Source organism: Phoenix dactylifera, chromosome 14, assembly GCF_009389715.1.
Source record: "Phoenix dactylifera cultivar Barhee BC4 chromosome 14, palm_55x_up_171113_PBpolish2nd_filt_p, whole genome shotgun sequence".
Taxonomy (NCBI): Eukaryota; Viridiplantae; Streptophyta; class Magnoliopsida; order Arecales; family Arecaceae; genus Phoenix; species Phoenix dactylifera.
This window is the reverse complement of record NC_052405.1, coordinates 9,462,610-9,488,420: the sequence shown is the minus strand read 5'-3', so window position 1 is coordinate 9,488,420 and position 25,811 is coordinate 9,462,610. Positions and strand designations below refer to the sequence as shown.

General features: G+C 36.8%; 1 protein-coding gene across 5 annotated transcripts; it reads left to right on the top strand.

The window, feature by feature from the left end:
* Positions 1-342: 342 nt before the first annotated feature.
* LOC103699154 (non-lysosomal glucosylceramidase-like) lies at positions 343-23,859 on the top strand. 5 transcript variants are annotated; one of them, XM_039133577.1, is made up of 20 exons: positions 343-528; positions 1,674-1,766; positions 3,857-3,967; positions 5,781-5,837; positions 5,974-6,044; positions 10,317-10,416; positions 11,142-11,212; positions 11,353-11,453; positions 11,555-11,658; positions 11,762-11,815; positions 12,017-12,072; positions 12,233-12,271; positions 12,401-12,545; positions 17,745-17,926; positions 18,008-18,075; positions 20,069-20,141; positions 20,220-20,281; positions 20,365-21,289; positions 21,852-22,142; positions 23,424-23,859. In XM_039133577.1, exons 2-20 carry the CDS (start codon positions 1,686-1,688, stop codon positions 23,695-23,697), a joined length of 2,865 nt encoding a protein of 954 aa, XP_038989505.1. In that variant the 5' UTR covers positions 343-528; positions 1,674-1,685; the 3' UTR covers positions 23,698-23,859. The 5 variants fall into 5 exon arrangements, with proteins under 5 accessions (XP_038989505.1, XP_038989507.1, XP_038989509.1 ...); XM_039133579.1 differs by lacking the exons at positions 343-528; positions 1,674-1,766; positions 3,857-3,967; positions 5,781-5,837 and adding an exon at positions 5,876-5,894; XM_039133581.1 differs by lacking the exons at positions 343-528; positions 1,674-1,766; positions 3,857-3,967; positions 5,781-5,837 and having other exon boundaries at positions 5,968-6,044; positions 10,322-10,416; positions 11,370-11,453.
* The last annotated feature ends 1,952 nt before the right edge of the window (positions 23,860-25,811 follow it).

Sequence of the window (25,811 nt, the reverse complement as noted above, 5' to 3'; positions counted from 1 at the left end):
AGAGCGTCGATATCACGCCGTCTGATCTCTATTAGACGGTCTACATTAATCTAAAATCGAAAATGGGGTTTAAAAATAAATATCTTCCTGCCGACCAAAGAACCCCCAACGAGCGACGAGCCCAAAGAGACTGACATGCCGTCCCAGCGAATTCCCGGAATCAGTCTACTTCGATATCGTGGCCCATCGAAATGAACGGCCCAGATCCGCCGCGCCTCCGTGGAGTCCGGCTTTCTAAATATAGGAAATACATGGATAAACTCCGTAAAAAAGATCAAGAATCTCCGGTTTCCATATATAGGAAATATATATATATATATATATATATATATATATATATATATATATATATATATATATATATATATATATATATATATATATAGATGCATCGTTAAAAATATCAAGGAGTACGCACGCGAGGCCAGGCGATAGAAATCTCGGCTCTCCAATTATTTCTTTCTCTCTGCGATCAGAGATTAGGGTTCTAGGCCGTTGCTCGTCTCTTCGTTCTTTTCACCTGATCTGGTATGCATGTCTGATGATAAATTTCATATATTGTTTATGGATTTCGGATTTTTCTGTAGTAATGTTCGTGTAATCTTTCTTTGCCATTTCTTTGATTCAAGAATTCTATTAGAATATCGAAAACTGCAATGCATGTTAAATTTTCTGCGCGCATTGGGTTTCTTTTGCCCCCAATGTTTATTTAAAAAACCGTTTAAAATTGATGAAAAAAGGTTTGTTTTCTACGTTCTTTTCCATCCGAGTCTCGAAACAAGACCCGGTTTCAGAAGGTAATTATGGATGATTATATTTGGAATATGTGATTGATGTGATCATGGCGTTCCGTTAAATATTTCCGCAATTTGAGCCATTTTATCTGAGGGAATTCTTTTTCTATTATTTATCTGTAGTTATATCTGCATTTGGTTTTTCTTTGGATTATCTATGTTTTGATCTCATAGGTTATTCGTGGAGAGTGGTAGAGGTAAATAGGTCACCTGGAGAAGTAATTCCTATGGAATCTCATGAAAATGTCAGAGAATAGACCTACTTCCTCGTTTTTATAAATTGATATTCCTGAAACTAGTTTCCATCTGTATTTATGTAGCATTTGGAGCCACTGACTCAATTTCATGAATAATCGCCAATAATTATATAGTTATTTCTTATGGGACGAGTCAATAGGTCTGCAGGCGAAACAATAGATACCTGGGTTTAGTGTCCTTTTTTCCCCAATATTGAGTGTCCTCTTGAAAGAGAATTTTATGAAATAAATTTTTAGTGATAAGGGCTAACCACACTTTATGTTATGAAGTTTAGTAGTAAATTACACTTTATGTTGTGACCTCTATCAGTAAATTGCACTTTATGTGGAATATAACTCTATGTAGTTAAAGCATAAACTAGTGGGTTTACAGACACCAACATAACCAGCACCATTTAGTTCCACTTGCAATATTATTTGCATCAAGTTTGCCACCTACCCAAAAGGCCACCTACCCAAGATGCCACATAGCCTTAATAAGCAGCATGGACAATTATTTTCTTTTTTCTTTATAAATCATATTGAATATTTTGATCTGATTTATATTGATTCCATCATGTGCTGACTGTAGCAGTTAACTTAATGGAAATATCAAGCGGTTAATGATTTCAATTTTGTCCAGGTTGGCTGGGTCATGATGTTTGATGATGGAATTGATAAAGAAGAGAAGGTGCCTTTCCTTGATCACGGATTTTCGGATGCAAATGTTTCTTTTGTAAGCCATACGAACAGTCCAAATTGGTTAATATTTAGGGCAAATTAGATATTCATGATGAATTCTACATGTTATTTATTGGGCTCCTCGTACAACATGGTAAAAAAAATATGGTTTGCAATCAATAACATTTATATTCTCTCATGTCCTTTTTGCAACAAACTTTGATCGGTTGGTGACTTCTACTTATTACCTTGCCATGTTTACACACAAATCCAGCAACCTGTTTATATTATTTCTGCTTTAGATGTTTATCACACTCATGGTATGCTGAACCGGCTCGTACCGTCCGGTTCAGCATGTACCGTACCAGTCCGGACCCTGACCGGTACGGTTCAGCCGTGGAAAACGGTACCGGGCCCGTATCAAGAGAACCCAGCCGGAGCCGAGAAAAAGAAGAGAAGGAGAGAACGAGCGGGGGAGGGAGGAAGAAGGAGAGGCCTTCACCGCTCGTGGAGGGCTGCAGGGGGTGGGTGGGGGGGAGGCAGCGGCGGACACCGGGGCGGAGGCCGAGGTCGCGTCCCCTGTTTTTTTATTTTGAAAATTTTTAAGTAAAGTCGACAAGCGATTTGCCGACTTCACTTAAAAAATTTTAATTTTTTTCCGCAACCGCGTTTCGAGACATGGGATGCAGCCGCGGCCTTGGCCTCCGCCGCACTCCCGCGCCCCCATGGCCTCCGCTGCCCCCTGCAGCCTCTGCCGGCCCACGGCGCCCTCCGCGGGCAGCGGAGGCCTCTCCTTCTCTCTCCCTCCCCCGCTCGCTCTCTCTTTCACCTCGTCTTCTCCAGCTCCGGCTGGGGTTCTTAGTATGGGCCCGGTACCGAGAATGATGAACCGGTCTGGTAGGCCACCGGTACGCCTACCAATACCGGTTCGGAATACCTTGATCACACTTGAACCCAATGCTACTAAACTAGTATTTTTGCATGTTGACGATGCAATCTGAGTGCTATTATAGCTTAAAGAACATATACAATCAGTTGCAAAAACCTTGATTTCTTCATACAGGTACACATAGTAAGATATCAAGATGTAACGGCAGTAACATCAATTGCACTACAAAGAGTGTATGCAATTCTGATGTTCTTGCTTTATTTATGACGAAGCATGGGAATCCTTAAATATAAGCCTACAAAAACAAATAATATACTACACTGACTGATGAGATCAATTTCCTTTCTAGTTTTTCTTTCTTCTTTTTCGTCCCCACTTTCATGTAATGTGCAAAATGCTGCATCTGTTCCTATTTATAAACGATAAGATGTGTATAAGTTTCAGATATGTTGTTGGAATCCTTAAAGTAGATTGCCACAATTTGCTTCCATTGCCCTAAATTATATACATACATTTTAAACCTTCTACAATTTGGACATATTTTTCCCCTGAACTACGGTCGTCATGCTTCATAACCAGAGAAAGGAAAAAGTTATATTTGTGTGACTACTGGAAATTTACGACATCATTTTGAATATGCTAGCTAACAGGATATAGATTATGTAAAAAATAAATTCCTTTTAAATTTTTTGGTGATATAAAATGCCATCAGTATCTTGAATGCTTACAATTATGGTCAATCATGCCCCCAGTTTTTGCTTCCTAGTTTTGGTTGAGCTAATGGATATGCACTATGGTGCATGGACACATTTGGATACGATCTCTCTCTCTCTCTCTCTCTCTCTCTCTCTATATATATATATATATATATATAATATTATATTCTCTCTCTCCCTCTCTTTCTATATATATATATATATTCTCTCTCTCTGTTATATATATATATATATCTTCTCCATGCTTTCCGCTGTTGCTGCCTTTGAGCTTCATTAGGATCTAAAGTCACCCATTTTGTTATGAGGTTTTGGCAAGAATACAATAAATGAAAAAAAGATTTGTACAGATGACCTCTTTTTAGCGGAAAAGGATTCTGTCTTACTTATTTCTATTGTGGCAACATGAGAGGAATTTGATGGATAATTTTTTATTCCTTTTCAAGTTTATTTGTCTCTTAGTTTGGGTCAGTTTATTATCCTGTTACTTTCATATTCATTCTTGTAGCCAATGTTTTTTTTTTTGTTTAATGTCTGATATAGGTAAAGGCTGATCCTGGACAACCTGCACCATTAACATGGCATAGGAAGCTAAGCAATCATGCATATGAACTGCCAGAGTTCACTCTCACTATGCGAGAAAGGCTGCAACTGGTACCATCTGAATACTTGACAATGCTTGCCATATCTTTGTTTCTGAAATAAACTCTTAAAAAAATATACAATATAGGAGTAATTGTGAGAAAAGACAGGTTGATTGGTTTCAATTTTGGGCTCACAATCCCTCATTTTTTCTCCCTTTACCCTTCCCTTCTTTCCCTTTTTCCCTTCTTCTTTCTTTCCTTTTTCCTTCTTTCCTTCCTTTCTTTTTGTTCTCTCTTCCTTTATTTCTTTCCTTTTTTTTTCTTATTTTTTTTCTTCTTACTTCCTTAATTTCTTTCCTTTTCTTCTTTCACCATTCCTTTCTTTTTTCCTTTTCTTCTTATTTCCTTTCTTTCTTCCCTTTTCTTCTTCTTTCCTTCTTTCCTTTCCTTTTTTCTTCCTTCCTTCATTACTTTCTTTTCTTTTTTCTTCCTCCCTTCATTACTTTCTTTTCTTTTTTCTTCCTTCCTTCATTACTTTCTTTCCTTTTCAGCTTCTTTCCTTTCTTTCTTTTCTTTTTTTTATTCTTCTTTCCTTTCTTTCTTTTTTTCTTCTTCTTTCCTTTCTTTCTTTTTTTCTTCTTCTTTCCTTTCTTTCTTTCCTTTTTCTTCTTCTTTCCTATAGTCAGTCTGGCATTAAGGGATTCGATTACAGGAAAAAGGGGTTGTATTATAAAGGGCTAACCAGATCTTGTTCCTTCTCTTTTTTTTTTTTGCATGAGTTTGTTGATGTAAGTGTTACTAAGAGGCTAAATCGTCTATTAGTTGATCTGAAGGCTTTTATGGTTATTGATTTCACCAGAATAGAAAAAAAAGACAATAAAGACACAACTTCCGCCCACTTGGCTGTAGGGTCAACTTATATACTTGAGAAATTAACAAGAAATAAAAAAACATATTTCAAAAGGAATTCAAACCTGAATTTCTTTTCTTCTTCTTAATCATTCTAGCACTACAGACAAGTTGTTATACATGCGAGTACATCCAGTAGGAAGCTTACACATAGACAACTTTCACCCGCACAACTGAACACAGCATTACAAAGTTAACTAACAACAGATTAAGTTAACAGAAGACATAGAAGTTAATTAAACATAACAATGAATAGTGCTGTGAATAGTGAATTCTGCATTTTTAGCCCGTTAACCTCAACAAACCCACATCAATCCCCCAAAACAAGCTTAGTACTTGGAAAAAAGAAAGAGCTAAGTGCTTGTTAATTTCTTCTGCACGTGGATGGGTACTTTAGAAGTATTTTAAAGCTCCATAAACCTTAATTGGGTACTTTAAACAGCAACCCAGGATTAATTGAGTACTCTAAAAGTACATTAAAGTATCTTTAAACATCCATAAATCTTAAAATAATCCTCAAAAATGAAAAGATTGAAAAAAAGGCAAAAAATGTTCTAGGGCACTGAACCGGTATGCATTTACATATTGATTGTTGGTATTAGTACAGTTTGGTATCGAACCATCCTGGTCAGGTACCAGTATGGTACTCGGTATCTGAACTGCAGACCTTGCCAGGAACAGTTTATCTGGGCTTCCAAACAAGGCTTAAAAAAACTCTTTTTTTTCATTTGAATTGATAATTTGTGTACCAATGTGCTATATATACACCAATGCATTACATGCAAGAAGACACATAGGTTCCTGCTTCAAAAACCAAAGCAAACCAACTATCAGATTTAGCAGGTCTTTGATTTAGTCATGAATCATAACCTAAATATTTTTATCATGTGCAGGCCATTTGCTAAACTATATTGTACTTGTCACAGCATAACTCTCTCTCAATTAGTTTTTAATTGTCTTTCTGATTTATGCAGAGTTCTTTAGGTATTAGATTGGGGCGTCACATCATCAAAGAAATCTCAAAAGGGCGGGTGCGCTTAATCATATACTAAGCAGATCACATGTGATATAGAATTGGTTCCAGCATGGTTACAACTTTTATATTGTGTTATCTTCTCATGATCTTTCTTGTTTGATGTCCCCTTTGTGACCACCATCTTTTTATAGGTTTCATTTGTTGATCCCATGAAAAAGCGCATTGCTACATCTTGTCAGGGTGTTCCTTTAGGTGGCATTGGGTAGGTTTTCATCTTATGCGCATAACATATATTTTTGTAGAAGTCAACATACAAATTAAATTTTATGGAGTTTGATGTTTGGTATTAATTAAGGCTCACCGTAACCTTGACCATTAATATTTGCTCTCGCAATTTATAGTTGGCTTTATGAATCCTTCTTCTGTTTTTGTTTTAATTCCTATCCAGGGCTAAATCTGGTGTCACCTCTAGATTTTGTGTATCCTTTGTTAAACATTCAGTCCATATTAGCCCAGTTTATTATTTAAAAATTGAAAGAGGTTAATTAGATCCGATGAAGACATGAATTCTGACCAAGCCTTTTGTTGATTGACAAGTCATATTGTGGTCTTTAAATAAAGAAAGGACTATGGTGCTTATTTCCTAGTTGCATATACTTCTTTGCTGCTTTCATACTGCTATCCTGGACTGAAATCTGTGAAAATACTAGTGTATGATGCCAGATTCTGTATTTTACAAACATCTGGTAACATGGCTACATATTTTAAATGCACATTAATTTTTATTACTCATAACTTGAGTTTGTCTAATGTCTAAGAAAATTAAGTGCTGGCTTGTTCTTTATTAAAATATGGTGGTTAAACCATGAGATAGACACACATATATTATAAATAAACAATAACCTAGTACGCCAAAATATGATGTTATGGCTAAAACCAGAAAAAGAGCCATGCTAGTATGATCCATCAAAAAACTTATTATAGATCTTAAGTAAAATATGATTATTTATCTATTCTCTTATTATTTTTTTAATATTTCTTTTGTAACCTAGTAGATTGCAAGCAGCAAGGTTCGCCATTTCAGGACCGGACCTCGTACCGGTTCTATACTAGCATTATGCTGGTACGGTATGGTAGAAGATCTCTTCGGCGTACCGAATGTTGGTATGCCATTTGTATAGGATATTAATACCGAACCAATATGGTACGATACGCTCCATACCGAGTACCGATACCGAATCAGTATGGTACGGTACGCTCCGTATCACTTGGTTCGGGCCGGCACGGTGAACCATGGCAAGTAGCAACAAAGTATCGATTTCCGTAAAATTTGGGCTTGTTTAAAAGTTCAAAAGAATTCTAGAACTATCAATACCAATGTGTAATACACATTCATCACCAACACATTGATTAGGTTAAGGATTGGGTGCCATATCAAATGCATTTGAAGAACTAATGCATGCTGCTGTAGTTGCATGACATTATGAATGTACTGGTGCTAATTGTTGTTCTAAGTTAACTTTAATGTATATCTAACCACAATTTTTACTTGTTGCCAAGGTTTGCTGAATTGGTACGGGTCCTTACGGTGTTGTTCTGGTGTGTACGGAAATTGGGAGAGTTGGAGAGGAAGGAGAGCGAGGAAAAGAGGGAGAGAGGGGAGAGAGACTCTGAGAGAGAGAGAGGGCTCAAATAGCCCTCCTTGTCATTGTTGAAGGGTAGAGAGAAAGGGAGATAGAGAGAGAGAGGGCTCCTCTCTCGAACAGCCCTCATCGTTGTCATCAAGGGGGGAGATACAGAGGGAGGGCGGGAGAGGCTTGCTTACCTGGCCGGCCGGAGATGACGACGAAGGGGATTAGGCTTTTGAAGGGGGAGGGGCGAATGAAGCGGGCAGTGAAAGAAGAAAATCCTCAAATGAAGCAAGCCCTCAATCCTTTTATGCCCAATCAGCCCCTCACACTGTGCTGGTAATTAACCGGTCTGGTTTAGTAAGCCTCGAATCGGTTAGTTCGGCACGGTGTGGCATAACATTGATCAAGATGATTTCATAAAATTGTTTTATTTTTTTTAAATTTCAAACTTCATGTTTAATAATGATGATTTGATGTAGTAGTGAAAGTTCTGAATGTTGATCAGTTAAAGAACATAGACATCCCAAAAAGAAATCAGAAAAATCAGGAAAAATATCTCTCTCTATATATTTGTATATGTATGTATGTATCATGGTATGCTGAATCGACCGAAATCGGTTGGTTCCGCCCGTACTAAACCGGTGCCGGGTATAATTTCGGTTTCGACCCAGAAGGGGTCGGAATCGAATGGTTCCGTACGTGTACCGGTGCGAATCAGGCCGGTGCGCCCTGCACGCGGGGAAGAATGCATGCGCGGTTCCCTGCACAGGAAACCACGCCCGCGAGCAGTTCTCTGCGCCTTCGTGGGTGCACGCGGGCGTGCGGGGAACCGCGCCTGTGAGCAGTTCTTTGTGCCTTCATGGGTGCGCGTGGTAGCTCGCTCGTGCGTTGCCGCGCGCGGGATATTCAATGCCACTCTGTGGCATTTAATGCGGATGCGCGCATGTTCGCGAGGTATTTTTTTATCTTCGCCGGTACAGTATCAGTTCAGTACTGTACCAGTATCGTACCAGTACTGATGCCCACCAGTATGTCGGTACAATCGGTACGGCAGACCTACTATGTATATATATTTTCTATACAATTTATTTGACTATTGTAAATAGGGGTGCAAATGGGTCGAGTCGGGTCATGAGTGACCCCAACCTAATTTGGTTCCTTGTTCGGGTTATAATTTTGGACCCAAACCTAACCCAATAGAAGATCGGATCGGGTCGGGTCCATTGCAACAATTTTTAACCCAACGGGTCATTTGGGTCGGGTCGGATCCATGTATAACCCGGACTCAACCCAAAAAGTTCAGATCTGGGTTGGGTTCGGTTCAGGTCAACCCATCCATGGCTTCAGAACTTGTTTGCACCCCACGGGTTGCAGCTTGTGGGCCCAAATAATTTTATAAATTCGGGTCGGATCGGGTCGGGGCGGATGGTAAGATTGAAAACCCAAATTTTAAATGGGTCGGGTCGGGTTTGAATTTAGTAAACCCAGACCCGACCCAAAAATTGGAACGGGTCCAAGTTTAAGTACCAACTCGGCCCCACAGGTCGGGTCGGGTCACTGGTCAACCCAGCCCATTTGCAGCCTTAATTGCAAAAAATATATTAAGGAATGCTTACTACTAATTTCCGAATAGGCGGTAAATGATAAGCCCGAGACTTGCCAAACCAGTACTAGAAGGCGTACTCGTCAACGACTAGTTTGATATGGTACAGGTCTGTACCGTGGTGTTTTGGGGCATATTGAAAACAGGGAGAATGAGGGGGAGAGCGAGAAAAAGGAGGGAGGAAGAGAGAGGGAAAGGAAAGGGGAGGGGCCCTCCGAACCTTGATGCTAACCCTAAGAGAGGGAGAGAGAAAGAGAGAGAGATGGGAAGGAGGCAGGATAGATGAGGGCCCCTCTAAAGTCTAAACCCTAGTCCTAAGTGAGAGAGATGGAGGGAGGGAGAGGGAGGAAGGGTGGGAGGGAGGAAGGGTGAGGGCTGAGGGCTTATCAGTGAGAGAGAGCAAGCAGCATCTAACCATTGAAGCCCTCGAATGGCAAAGAGAGAGGTGTCGTGAACAACACCGGGGGAGAAGGCGCGTGGTCTGAACCATCGGTAGCATCAGGAGGGGGGTGTTGCTCACAATCGCTCTCTCAAATCGTTGTGAGAGTGAATAAATAGACTCAAATATAGGCTGGAGTGAACCAGTAAACTCAAATATGGTTGTTGAACCACTGAACGTGAACCATCTTGAATATACGGGCTGAACTGTGCTGCTAACCGATCAGTCCGGTTTGGTACGCCTCGAACTAACTGGTTCGGAAATCCTTGGATAAGCCACCGATCTGCATCAGAATTGACTTATTTTCGCATATTTGACCATATAAAGCTTTATCTGTTTTGATGTTTTTTCATTCTTACTGTGTCCTGGTTGACCAGGTCGTGCGTCCTGGCTGGCAGAGTCCCAGTCCGGGAGGGACTAGGCTGGGCGCAAGGCGCCCGCCTGCTGGACACGAGTATATATCATAAATGAAGTGTAATGTTACTTTCATGACCTTGACCTTCAAAAGATTTTCATTATTACAACTGCCTTCTGCTATTCATTTTATATTTTGTCCAATGAGAAAATGTTGCAAGAGCTTTATCTTTAACTAGAACAAGCATTTCAATATCATTGATGTCTTAGCAGTTCTGTTATTACAAAAGAGCTAGTGTCTCCTCTAAATGTGATAATTAATATAAGATGTTCCTCATAACATCTCTGCTCTGCCACCAGATTGTTCACTTTGCACCGGATGTTCTATTAATTAACTAGAATCTTTTAAAACTTTCTATTTAGAAAGGATTTGTACTACTATGATTTTTAGTTGCTTCTGGAAAAATCTCTTGCCCTCTCCTTATTGTTGGAAATTTTGACCTTTAGTGCAGGAAGTATTGGAAGGAGCTACAAGGGTGATTTTCAACGTTGGCAGCTGTTCCCTGGAATATGTGAAGATAAACCTGTATTAGCAAATCAATTTTCTGTAAGTCTGATGCTTACTTGTCTAGGCACAACATTCCATATATGATATCAATCAACACAATTCTCGTGAGAACCACTAATTCTTTTGAGAGGTTTGTTTTAGAAGTAAATTACAAATTAGTCATTAAGGCAGTCACGCGTGCGGAGGTTCCGAAATTGCAATCATTTTGTCTGGTAAACTGTCCAGCAATGACATGAAGAAGATCATGTTCTTATTTAATTGTGAGATTGAGCAATAGATGCTTCAATCTGCAAATTTGTTCTGCAAAGCTCTTAGATGATACCACTAGGACTGGGCTTTGATAGCATATAAAAGGAGAATAAGAAATCTGAAGAAGCATGGAACACATCAGAGTTTATTTACTCAAAGATACTGCAGCTTGGTGCATGCACACAATGTTACGACTTACGAGTATTAGAATGAAAGCATACTAAGTACAAGCATAATAAAATCTAAAGCTCTATGTATGCTAAGTTTCAAGATATCTACTGAAAACCCTGAACACTCTGTGATGCCTATCAGATGCTTTTGTTTTCAAACATGATGACATCTAGTTCATATTGGACTGTTCCAATTTTCAGTTGTCCCCATTAGTTACCCATGCTCTGAAGATATAAGAGATTTTTCACTTGTTTTTCTTTGATGAGGTCATGATGGTCAGATTTCTTTATCATAGAATAATATCTACGTTTCTCGGTATGATTAAATAACATTTTTTTGGGCAGGTATTTATTTCACGGTCAGATGGTAAAAAATATTCTGCTGTGCTGTCCCCTGGGAACCCAGAAGCGCTCAAGTAAGCAGATTTTAAGTCATGGAATCTCCTGGTAGTTTCTTACAATATAAACAAAGCTAACATCAATCATCTGTTTAGATACTATCAGTTGCTTTACTTTAAGATTCAGATTATTCAAGAATGGAGTTTATGATATGCAGAGGAAATAACATTTCAGGAGCTGGATCTTGGGACTGGAACCTGAATGGACAGAAGTCTACCTATCATGCTCTTTATCCAAGGGCCTGGACTGTATTTGATGGTAGTTGTTGTGAAAAAGGAGCTGATTCTTGCTTTCTGTCATGGACTCACAATCATAGCATGTAATTTATTATTATTTCTGGTACATATCTGTCATTGTAGGGGAACCTGATCCGGATCTCAAAATAATATGTCATCAGATTTCACCATTTATTCCCCACAATTACCAGGAAAGCAGCTATCCTGTTGCAGTATTTACTTTCACGGTAATAAAAGCATTTTCTGGTAACTTCTGTTTGCATAGATTATGATTGTCTTTAAATAAATTACTTGTTTTTTTTTTAAGCAGCTGTTTTATGATTTCTTCAGCTAATCAATTTGGGGAAGACTGCTGCAAAAGTAACCTTGCTATTTTCATGGGCTGTAAGTTCAAATATTGAAACTGTTCTCTATGGCATTGTGTCTATCTATTTTGAATCATCGTCAATTATGTTTCCATTGGATCTGATAAGGAAGATTACTATTCTATTCCCAAAATTTGATAATATGAGCTCCAATATTTTGCATTTCAAGTTTCAGAAGGGAAGTATTTAGTCGTTCATTTCTTTTCCTTTATTCCTACAGAATTCTGTGGGTGGCAACTCTGAGTTTTCTGGATATCATTTCAATTCCAAAATGATGTAAGAATACAGTACTCAATAATAAGGGATAATTTATTTTTCTATGTGATCGTCCAACTTTAATTGTTGAAAAATCTGTGGATGACTAGCATCTTTGCAGCCACCTAACCCCTTTTTTGATGTTAAGGTATGTACTGATATTTATTTTCCTCTTCTCCAGAGAAAAAGATGGTGTGCATGGAGTACTTTTACATCATAGGTAAACTCAAGTTTTATCCGAAACCAAACAGCATGTCTTATATCAGCAAAGTAGTTTCAAATTGTGTACCGATGAAAAAGTTAGTTTTTAAAGGGACATTTTTCTAAAGCAATATTTATGTGGAAGCAGAACTGCAGATGGGAAACCTCCAGTAACATTTGCAATAGCAGCACAACAGACAGCTGATGTTCATGTCTCTGAATGTCCATACTTTTTGATATCTGGAAGCAGTGATGCATTTACAGCAAGAGACATGTGGCATGCAATTAAGGAGGTTGAATGATTTATTGCTTGTTGAAATGTTTATATTTTCATTATATATGAAATGACCCACTATAATCTTTTGTCATTCTTATATATTGAAGCTGTTCCAGTGCATCTTGATTCTGCAGACCTGAATCTAGTAGCTTGTATGATATGCTCAGCTGCTATTTCTCTGCTTCCATATTATCAGATGTGTCTAGGATGATCTTTACAACTTCATGGTGCATTTATCGTGTAGTGCTAGTACATAATTTTCTTGCTTGTTTTTTCGTTCGTGATCTGGATAACAGTCTGATTTTAGATGTAGTAGTATTTATATTGAGCTACAGATTCTTTTTGGTGGATCTAGACAATGTGTCTATGTAGAATTTATATTTAGCTTCAGATTCTTTTTGAAGGATTTAGTCAAAGTTAATGTTGTACTGTATAATTGTGTGCATTATTCTATATATGTATGTGTGCATGCATGCTATACATGATGCATGTTTAGAGTGTTCTCTGTAGGCTTTTTTTAAAATTTTTTGTATGAGCCTGTCTATTGGGATATGCATTTCATGCACATTCCCTTTGTGGTTTTTCCTGATACTGTTTGATTGCTTTATATTCTGTATACATGCCCTTATGAGATTCACTCTACGCATGCTCATTGGTGCTCAAGTTACATGGTGCAGAACCTGCGATTGCCTGCACAGGACCTACTTAAAAGCTCTAAAGTAATAAAACAAGATTTATTTTTTTGCAACCATTTACAACATCTGTTCCTGGATTAAATCCTTCCATGTTTATGGCTTCCTTCTTCATTTGTTGATAGGCTCATTGCAATTCATCTTCTGGCTATTGCTTGAAAAGTTGCTAGAACTTGTCTGGACCTTAGGTCTTGATAGCTTGGTGGATTTGTCTAAACATGCAAAGCAAGTATCATTAGAAAAGTTCTTGAAAATATATGTACAAGTGTAAATGAGGTGGGTTCACAATTTAATGAGAATGGTACATAAATTTATAAAGTAAACTTTTTAAAATTACAAAAAGATATACCATGAATATGCACACATCTAACACCCACTTCTGGAAAATCCCAAGATCAAGCCAGTCAAACATAGGGCTTGCTGAGTTCAGAAAATGCTCAATAAGTTTGGGCCCAGTGAAGAAGTCTGCAATTAGCAACCCAAGCAGAAGATATGACAATTAGCTGCAAAGAGATGATTGGGAAAGTGGAGATTAGCCTCGATATTCTCGTTTTGCTGTCTGAAGCCTAGATTGCTAGTGAGATAGCGATAACCTTATCATGACTCAAGGTTGTGGCTTGGTGAGGAAGGTGTCAATATCTACAATAAGATGTTGAAGCCAAATGATTTAGCGGTGTTAGCTGACACTGTGTGATACCAAGCTCCAGGTTCAAGAAGTCTTAGGATTTTCATTTTTCCCTTTTTTCAAGAGAGATGCTGCAAGAAACACATGGCAGCCAGTGATGGAGCAAGGGATCTTTTATTTTCTAATCTGCATAACTTTACACTCTCATTTGAAGAGGAGATGACGAGAAGTACAGATGCACATATTGTTGTTAGGCAGCAAAGACAATGCTGTACAACTGGAAGAGTAGTATAGGATGCAGCTCAAACAGATAAATAACATGGATGGTGTTGGCAATTTCATTCTGTGAGATGATGAGGTATTGACTTCCTGATAAGGAAAATATCTGATGAAGCTAAACTGGATAGTAGCATTCCCATTATCTGTGAGGTAAGCTTTGGGGAATGGGGATAGGATGTGGTATAGAATTTTCTAGGACATCATATGATCAGGCAGCTTAGCATCCTCAGATTCAAGAAAATATTGAAATAATTTAATGTCCTTTGTCCCATAGGTGCAATCAAGAGACTGCTTGATGGATTGAAGGTGAGATGCATCTTCAGCAGTGATGATTGTCATCGACATATAGAAATAATATATAGTGGCCCTTTGAAGATCGAGAATAACGTTAAGACGGTCATATTCATTGAAGTTGAAGCTAGCTACAACCATTATCTAAATGAATTTCTCAAATCAGGAATGAAGAGCCTAGTTGGTTTTCTAAAATCACGAAAGGTGCTGGAGGCATGTTAGGCTGGGGAGAAGGCCAAAAAATGGCCGTTTACAGACCTCATGGAAGTCTCTGTGAAGAAGTGCATTCTTCAAGTGGAGTTAATAAAATGATAATCTATGAACCATTAAGAGGATAAAAAGCATAGACAATTGTTTATAAACAATATTGTACTTGTTTGAAGTCAAGAGGCTTGAATAGGTTTTTTGTAGCCAAATTGAAGAGTTCAACCAAATTTTAATTTTGCAACCTGCTAGATAGAGGGAGGAAATTTGCAGCAAGGAAGGAAGCATGATCTTAAATATTAGCTGATTGTAGCTCATACTCCTTCAATAGTCTGCTTCTACTCTTGTTGGTTGCAAATAATTCTGTATAGACCCCTACTAGCTGGAGTAACAGGACTCAGCTAGGGCCATGAAGGGATAAGTGAAGGGTATGAATTGCCTAGCTAGAGACTGTTGCTCATAATAGAAATGAGTGATGTGAGGTAGGGGAACAACACAAAAATAAATATTGCGCTTGGAAGAAATTGAATTTTTGTTGAAGAGGACCCTTGTTAGGGAAAGGGGGTGGATAATAATTAAGGAATGAATGACTATATACATTTAAGGGAGGAAGAGAAGCTATGGGACTAAGAAATAGCATATCAGAAACATTCTCCAAGAAATTAACTAGATTATAGCATTAAGAACACATTTGATTGATAGACTACTGAAACTGTTTCATATTGGCAGGAGAATAGGATGAAAGAGTGAGACTGATTTATTCATGTCAGCTATATCTGCATTGCTTGGTAAGATCACTGTCAAAAGCAGAACCTATTTCTTTGGTTTCCAACTGTCTGATCTTCACTAGAAAAGATGTCTCAATTTCAACTTTTCAAGTTGAATAAACTTAACCCAGTCAATTACATCATGCTAGCTTATGCGGAATTGTTCCCTAAACCTGTACCATACCAACTAGAGAACTAAACAGAAAAACAGGCTTATCAGTGTCCAAAACCAATTTTTGGATCACTAAAGAAAACATTTCTTGGCCCTTAAATAAATACTAACAATTGCAGGGTCCTTCTCTCTCTCTCTCTCTCTCTCTCTCTCTCTCTCTCTCTCTCTCTCTATCTCTCTATCTCTATCTCTCTAACTGCTTTGCAAAGTGCAAACATATATCGGATCCCATAAGGATATTTTTTTTTATGTTGGAAAGCTTGATTTTTCACTAGTTTGATTTGTTCCATCTCATTGGTTTGTTTGATGAGCATTTCTTCATATTTTCTCAAATATTCTCTGTCGTTTCTTGTCTTACACTCTTACTTTGTAATCATTCCATCCTTTGAATTATTTGGAATTGTGTGCCTTTTTATTTTTAATTTATGTGCATCATTTTTTATCCAATCTACACATGCAAACTTTGCTCCCTGTCAAGTCAGTTGCTTCATTTTATGTCACAGGTTAACTTCATTGGCTTCCCAATGCCTCCTGAACTAACAGTAATCACTCCATCAAATTTGTGGTCCAGTGTTTTAAAAAAAAATTGATGAACACAAACCTATTATGGATCCTTTGACTTTCCTACATTCTGTGCATAATGTTTATATTGAGCATTGGCATATCATTGCTTGCTTGATGTCAACTGCTGTTCCACCTTAGAATGATGTGGTTGCAAAATCTGATTGTGAAGTGGTGGTGATGTCTAGAAAGGGGAGTTTGAGGACATAATGAAGTACATATTATATAACATTATACTATAGTAATATTTTCAATAAAATATAATATTCTTTACTTGTCTAAAGTATGTCAAATGATAGGTCTGGACCTGATAAATGCCCATGAATCAAAGTCACAGTTTAACAGTTAACCAGATTTTGATGAAATTCTGGCAGCTAGAGGCAGTCAGATCATCTTATGTTCATGTTCCATCAATAAATTGCAGCAAAGATACTAATACCTAGAAGATGATGTGGCATTTCCTTCCAACAATGATAATGTGGTATGATGAGTTAATCTCATACAATTACTCTTTGAAATAACTACAAAATGCCTAAGAAGGCCTGGTTACAGGCTCCGATACCATGTTAAAAAATAATGCAAAGACCAATCAAGGGAAAAAATGAAAAATGCTGTACATGTATTATATCAGTGATGTGATCAGCATCATGTTAAGGTTATTGAGATGCAAAGAATACAGGAATTCGTGCTTGTATGCACGATGCGGCATTATATACAACTTTAATATGACAGGATATTTGATATAGAATATGAATATAAACAAAGAATGCAATTGCATTAGGGTATTACATCTCTTTCATATAGTGCATGGATGTCCATGTGCAACAACGACAATACCGATCCACAAAATGCAACAATATATAGTGCACATCTAACAGTGGACCTTCTATCTGTGAGTACAATATTCTAAAAAACTCACCTGGAGGCTGGAAGTAAGGAGAATAAAAAGGATTATCCAGCGCGCATGGCACCTTAGGCAGATAAATTCCAGCTCGTATGCTTCACATCCCGCGTCAGACAGGACAAAATCTCTACTATTGTAATGCAGACTGTCCCAACTCCCAAGCCACTTTCCTGGCTCTTGAGCCTGTGCCCATGCCAAAACTTGGCCAGCTGTCCCATTCTTTATATGTAACCCTTTTGGTAAAAGTCTTCTTTGTTATATTGGTTCAAGCTCTTGCTTAACAAAGGAGATAAGCACACCAACTAAAAGGGGCAGTGCATATAGTAATGGAAGGTTTCAGCCATCATTGCATCCTCTCATGTGATAGCAGGCATCATGCTTCCTCTCACGTGCACTGCATGTCCAGCACTGGTATTCTTAATGCCCTATGTAAGGTGACAAGAGAAGTATGTGATATTACAGATCTAAACTGATAACATTCAAAATATCATATAAGCTAGAATCTGCAATCATCTGCAGTAATATTGATCTATTACTTTTCTTTATTGATATATTTGTGCATGTGCTAAGCTTATTTCCCTTTTCATCTTCTTTTTCATTTCTAACCAGTAAATTAAATGAACAAGTGATAAGGAACACGGGTTCCTCTATTATACAAAAATAATCTGATTTGCTTAATAATTGTTATTTTGGAGTTTGACATATATTCTATTCTAACAGCATGGATCCTTTGATCACCTTGATTCAATCACAACATCAGCATGCTCTGAACGAGGATCATCTATTGGAGCAGCTGTTGCAGCTTCTGTGACGCTTTCTCCACAAGCAACCCACAATGTGACATTTTCTTTGGCATGGGCTTGCCCTGAAGTAAAGTTTCCTTGTGGAAAGATTTATCACAGGTTAGCTGATCAGTCCTTATTCAAAAATATTTGGGAGCAGAGCTATGCCTAGCATCTGTATGACTTGAGTTATGATCACAGGCGCTACACCAAATTTTATGGTACTGATGGTGATGCGGCAGCAAGTCTTGTACATGATGCTATCATGGGTATGGTAATTAAATTCATTATTGTTACCCACATACTGGAACTATTTCTTTCATAACACTATCGCATGCAGGATTTTCTTGTAACATCATTGACTTCATAATTTGCGTATAGATACATGAATTGGGGCCTAAGCTTAGCAAACAGAGGTTCTAGTTTCGAATATTAAGTGGTACATCCCCAAATATTTGGGCCTAGGTAAACTGTGGGTGGGTCCCCCTCCCTTTCTCTCAAAAACTTGCATATAGATATATGGACGGATAGAGAAATTTCTTATGTTCTGATGATGAGGATGAAAAAAATCCAAATGAAATATTGCAAAGCCATAGAGTTCAAAGATATTTAGGATGTATGTTATATAGAAAAATACAGTGACCAGTTCATTTCTTCATACATACATATGTAAATTTGTAATGTTCTAATAATGAGGAAGAAAATCTGCAAGAACATTTTCGGAGCCGATATTTTTTAAGGATATTTGGGATGCACATTATGTCAAAAACAAAGAGATCAGTTCATTTCTTGACCATGAGATATTAGGTATGCACCAGTCTGATAATCTCTATTGTAGCTCTAGATATCTGTTAGAGCATCTCCAGAATTGGTGATTTGGGCATGGCTAGCTGCCACAGAGTTCACCAAAATCTGGTTAGTTTGAAGGACCTCAAGATAATTCTTACAGAATAGTTGGATTTCCATACTGTGGTGGGTTGAATTTGTTGTTCATCTCCTTTGCTGATCAGTTATCAGAATCATTATGTCAAAAACAAAGAGATCAGTTCATTTCTTGACCATTTGATATTAGGTATGCACCAGTCTGATAATCTCTATTGTAGCTCCAGATATCTGTTAGAGCATCTCCAGAATTGGTGATTTGGGCATGGCTAGCTGGCACAGAGTTCACCAAAATCTGGTTAGTTCGAAGGACCTCAAGATAATTCTTACAGAATAGTTGGATTTTCATACTGTGGTGGGTTGAAGAAGTTGTTCATCTCCTTTGCTGAGCAGTTATCAGAATCACTATTTTTGTTTTTATCGGGTTTGCCATGCCCAAAATCAGCCAGAATCTGGTTGTTTTATGCTTCACCTTTTGGATAATCATCTTTTGTCTATAAAAGCAAGTTCTGGAGCGTAATAAAATTTCTCAAAGTAACTTCCCTAATTATTGCTTTGCTCCCTCTTCAACTAGTTGTCTTTTTGCAGTTTAGACCAGATTTTTTATGACTTATGTTAAGCAAGATTTTCATGTCATGGTATCAAGGAAAAGATGGTTTATTTATATATTTATGTTGTAAGCTTTTCTATAATCTTCTCTTTTTCTGCATGCGGTGTTTACATGAAAAACGTTCTTGTAACTGTAATTATGCATGTGCTCCATCATGTAAAGGATATAGACTAGCTTAATAATCTTCCAGAACTAAATATCTGTACTTCTTTTTCATCAAAAACACATCTTAGATAACTCACTGTAACTCCAAGACTGCTGCTAGTCCTGGCTTTATTTAGTCAGAGTGCAGTATATAGCTATCTATCTTGAGAGTTGTTCTATCAACCATCAAATTTGTACAGATTGTTGAAAAACTCTATCCTTACTGATTGCCTTATAAGCTCATATGTATTTGTATGTAGTTTGGATATCTGCTAATTGCTACTTTTCATCTGTAGAGCACAGATGAATGTCCATGAATGGCATCGCTTGACAAAAAGTCTATATTATTATATATGGATTTGTATGTGGTGCTATTGTTGATAGTTCACAGTTTTGGTGTAAAAGGTGTGCTGGTCTAAAATGCTCTCTGCCTTTGTTCTCTGTATGACTTGTGGCGGCTGTTATTATATATCATTCAAACAAACATTTGACACCTTATGTTTTGATAATGCTGTCTGCTTTGCTATTGACTGAATTCCAGAAGAAACATCTTTTGTTATTTATAATGGTTCAGAATTAGTCGTTTATTGCCTAGCTAAATCTTTTCTTTTCCTTTGAGACAATAGACCATGGTTCTTGGGAGTCCCAAATTGAAGATTGGCAAAGACCTATATTGCAAGACAAGAGGCTTCCAGAATGGTATGATCTTAGAATCAATCACAGTTACCAGCTATTACATTACAGAATAATTTAATACTTATCAAAGGTTATCCACAGGTACAAAATCACTCTTTTCAATGAACTATACTATCTTAATGCTGGAGGAACAATTTGGACAGGTGTTTGTTATTTCAAAATTCATATATTATTTATTAGCATTACAGTTTGTTTGGTGAATGTAAGCTCACTATTCCTGCCACAGATGGGTCACCGCCAATCCAGAGCTTAGCAAGCATTGAAGGAAGGAAATTTTCCCTTGATATGTTAAATGGAGATTTTGAGAACTTGACTGGGATCATCTCACAAAACAATACTGCAGTGGACATCCTTGATAGGATGGCATCAATACTCGAAAAAATACATGCACCCATTGCATCAAATTCGGCTATTGGAACATCATTGCTTCAGGGAGATGAAAATATTGGCCAGTTTCTCTATCTTGAAGGGATAGAGTATTACATGTGGAATACATATGATGTCCATTTCTACTCCTCTTTTTCTTTGATCATGCTATTTCCAAGACTTGAACTCAGCATTCAAAGAGACTTTGCTGCAGCAGTAATGATGCATGACCCCGAGAAGATCCAACTTCTACATGATGGCAAGTGGGCTTCAAGAAAGGTTCTAGGTGCTGTGCCTCATGACCTTGGACTATATGACCCATGGTTCAAAGTGAATGCTTACACTCTTTATAACACAGACAGGTGGAAAGACTTGAACCCCAAATTTGTGTTACAAGTTTATAGAGACACAGTAGCTACTGGTGACAAGTCCTTTGCACAAGCTGTCTGGCCTTCAGTATACATGGCAATGGCATACATGGATCAGTTTGATAAGGATAAAGATGGGATGATAGAAAATGAAGGCTTTCCTGATCAAACTTATGATGTTTGGTCGGTGACTGGTGTGAGTGCCTACAGTGGCGGACTTTGGGTGGCTGCTTTACAGGCTGCATCAGCCATGGCACGCGAAGTTGGTGACAAATCCTCAGAAGAACTTTTCTGGAACAAATATCAAAAGGCAAAATCTGTGTATGAGAAGCTGTGGAATGGTTCTTACTTCAATTATGACAATAGTGGTGGCAAGACAAGCTCATCTATCCAAGCAGATCAGTTGGCTGGACAATGGTATGTATTAACATATTAAGTCAACCATGCTACTTTATTCAGCAAAAGGAGTTCGTTCTTTCATCAAGGAATTAATTTTTTTAGTTAATTCTACTTATATCAAAACCCTCGCTCTTAAATGGATGTTGCTTCTCTGAGATACTCCTTTTTGTGTATAAAAGTACATTTGTTTGCGCTAATTTATGAAAGGCAATTTTTCTCTATGATGTTTTCTGATTTCTTTTCCCAGTCAGTGCCCTTGTAAAATGGATGTGCATCATTATCTCATCATCCTCATTATACAATTCAATCTGAATTCCTGCTCAAATATCTTTCTACTTGCATTTCATTCTTTTCTATTCGAGCTTCAAATCTTCTGTAGAACATGTGGAATTGTGGATTATATAACTAGCCAATTGCAACATGGATTCCTTTTCTCCAATTCTTTTTCCTTTTTTTCGTTTTGAAGTGCTAGTGAGGTGTCTCTCTTTAAACTACATGCTAGCACAGGGAAACTCAATCTGTCTCTAATTGTTAAAAGTTGCAAAAGATTCCCTAAGAAAATGACAAAACCATTTTCCAGGTATGCTAAAGCATGTGGTCTTATGCCAATTGTTGATAAAGAGAAAGCACAAAGTGCACTTGAAAGAGTTTTCAGTTTCAATGTTTTAAAGTTCAAGGATGGAAAGAGAGGAGCAGTTAATGGGATGAGGCCAGATGGCACTGTTGACATGTCTGCAATGCAATCGAGAGAGATATGGCCTGGTGTGACTTATTCGATTGCAGCTGCTATGATACAAGAAGGCATGGTAGAAACAGGACTTAGAACTGCACAAGGGATCTATGATGCTGCTTGGTCTCAGGAAGGACTTGGGTGAGTATCTGTTACTTTTACTAGTTCCGAAAGTAATAGTTGTAATTTTTATGACTTGCATTGTAAAAAGGATGCTATGAGTAGGTTACATGTCATCTGCAGCTAATACATTCCATTGATCAGATGTTCCTACCAGCCTGGATCAGTTGCCTGAACTTCTGATCAATATTCCATGTCAAAGCAAACAGAACTTTCTCAGATGATCATTATTTCTGATGTGTGCCTCATATGCACCAAATCAGGAATAGACAGGCAACTGAAAAAGATATATCATTTAGTTCCCTCATGCATCCTTGCCCTGATTCAAGTCATTTATGGAGTTGAATTTAAATTGGTGCTTTTTTCAAATTTTACATTGAATTAAGTGGTTAGCAACACCTGCATTGTTTTGGATGCTCTAGACTTCATTGTTTCTTGCCCTTTTAGCATCTCTTTACCCTTGTTATATGTGAAATTACTACCGAATAGGAGGAGGTATTTGGTTGCACGTCTTTTTGTGGGTACTTGGTATAGTGTCAACGGAAGTGATGAAATCATGGTTAAGTGCTAGGTTGGGATAATGGAAGGAAGTAGGATAAGAGCTGAGAAAGAAGGATAAAGTTAAAGTATATGCATTGCAATTTTATTTGATCCAGAAATGAGCTAGGCCGTCAAAAGACTCAAAACCAATGGGTCAGATACTGAATAGCTGATACTTTTTGTTATTTTGATAATCATAAAACAATATAGAGAGAGAGTCAAAAGACATCCTATAGAATTGACTAACGAAGGAAAATCTAATAGGACATAAATATGGTCGTACTGCTGCTGGTCTTACATGTTGGGCATAGAAGATATGTGCTAAGCAGCTAAGGTGAATATATTACAAAAATAGAGGACTTGGATTAATCAAGGACATGGAAGTGGAAACCATATAAGATGTACAGATGGGTGCACTGAAGATAGAGGAGCCTTAATAATGGGAGGGTTCAATTTTCTTTTTTCAAAGAAAAAAAGGATAGCAAAAGGATGCGAAGATTATATATGATAACATGGATATAAGCTGCAAGAGTTAGAATTGGTGGTGGATGTCTGTTTTGATAAGAGTCGTGGCAGATGACTTATATGATACTATAAATTGTTTGTCCAGTGGGACTTCCATGAAAAAATGAAGCAAAGGCAATTATTTATGTCAATCTCAACTTGCTGTTTCATTTTTTAACTAGTGTTACTTCAAATATTGTCGCAATACCTCTGCACTTTACCCATTGCCAATATCTAATGGTTTAATTTGAACAACAGGTATTCTTTTCAGACCCCTGAAGCTTGGAACAATGATGACCAATACCGATCCTTGTGCTACATGCGCCCACTGGCCATATGGGCAATGCAGTGGGCAATATCACCACCAAAGCTCCACAAGGAACCATGGACAGGGACAAGTGAAGATGCTCTCATAAAGCACCAAGCATCATTCTCCAGAGTTGCAAAGCTTCTTAAATTGCCTGAAGAAGAACACTCGAAGAGTTTTCTCCGAGTTATCTATGAAATCACTTGTAGTAGGCTAAGGTCATGAGTTATGAGTCCTAGGTACCTTGAGGAAGCTCCTTGATTGGGTGGGACGGATATTTCTGTTCTTGGGGATGTTGATTTGCATATTTGATAATATCTTTTCATGACTGCTAGTTGGAGATGGTGTTAAAAGCCTGAAAATGTGAATTGCAGTTCATTCCTTCCATACGACGAGTTCCATAGTAATAGAGTAAAAGCATTTTAGCTTGAATTTATTCCCCTGCATATGTAGGATCTATTCTTCAACCTCACATTAGCAAGACCCGAGATTGATCAATCAAGCTAGATGCCTATATAAAGACTGTTTAACTGGGTCATGTTTGGGTCCAAAGAATTCATTATTCTGAAACTGTATCTTATCAAGGAAAAGTTGTTGTGGGGGTGGACTGTAACTCTGAAAGGCTGCGGAATCTAAACAAGAGAAAATAACTACCACAGTGAGACAATTGTCTTTTACATCGGGCACTCAGTGATACAGTGTCAGGTCTTATTTATTTTGTGGTCATGAGTGTTTAACTGCGCGTCAAAATTTTATAAAAGCGTTGAAATATTAAAGTTGGAAAATTTTGGGCGGAAGTTTTTGGATTCATGTTCTTGTCCCTCTACTACTAAGGTCCTGTTTGGGGGAGCTTTTGGAGGAAAGCACTTTCTGGCCCTCCAAAAGTACTTTTAGATGAAAAACTGTGTTTGGTAAATTTTTCAAAAAGCTGTTTCAGCTTTTGCGGGAAGCTGAAAACAGCTTTTGGGAGGAAGCTCCAATTTGGAGCTTTTGGGAGGAAGTTGTTTCAGCTTTTTCGGAAAGCTGTATTTTTGACAAAAATGCCCATATTAAAATAACATAATTATATAGTTTGTCCCTTTATAAACCTAAAAATCTGCTGGAGCCAAGAACCCTAGCCGTTAGACTCCCTTCCGTAAGAAAAAGTATTTTTCTTTTCAATTTTTGTATGCATCTCTTGAACCACATTTTAGAAGAAAAAAATTTTAATCTTTTTTCATACCTTCCAAAATCAATCTATTGTTTTGTTTATCATCAACCTCGCGGCCCACGCTGAGGTCCTCCTCGAGCGTGGACCACAAAGAAGAGCCCCTAGACCGTGAGAAATTATTTTATAGAAAATTATGAAAAATTATTATGAAAAATTATTTTATACTAATAATTATAATATTTTGTACCTTTATTTTTGTATTATACTATAAATATAATATCATATTATATTATATCATAATACATTAATATATTATGTTAAATAATTTAATATTATGTTATATTATGAAAAATTAATTTATACTAATAATTATAATATTTTATACCTTTATTTTTGTATTATACTATAAATATAATATCATATTATATTATATCATAATACATTAATATGTTATGTTAAATAATTTAATATTATGTTATATTATGAAAAATTAATTTATACTAATAATTATAATATTTTATACCTTTATTATTGTATTATACTATAAATATTATATTATATTACATTACATTATAATACATTAATATGTTATTTTAAATAATTAAATATTATGTTATATTATGAAAAATTAATTTATAATAATAATTATAATATTTTATACCTTTATTATTGTATTATACTATAAATATTGTATTATATTACATTACATTATAATACATTAATATGTTATTTTAAATAATTTAATATTATGTTATATTATGAGAAATTAATTTATACTAATAATTATACTATTTTATACTTTTATTATTGTATTATACTATAAATATAATATATATTACATTATATCATAATACCTTAATATGTTATGTTAAATAATTTAATATTATGTTATATTACCAAATATTAATTTACTCTAATAATTATATTACTAGTATGCTATATTAACATAATATTATTTTATATTACAATAATATTATACTATATCGTATATTTATGTATTAATTTATGTTATATTTTATTATGTTCTGTTGTATAATACTATGCAATGTCTTTTATGGTAATTTTGTCTTATAAAATACTTTCTCAGTTTGTTTACCAAACACAAAACAAAGTACCACAGCACTTTACGAATGTAGTTACCAAACAGCAAACAACTTTTTATAACAGCTCTACTTTAGATAGCTCTACT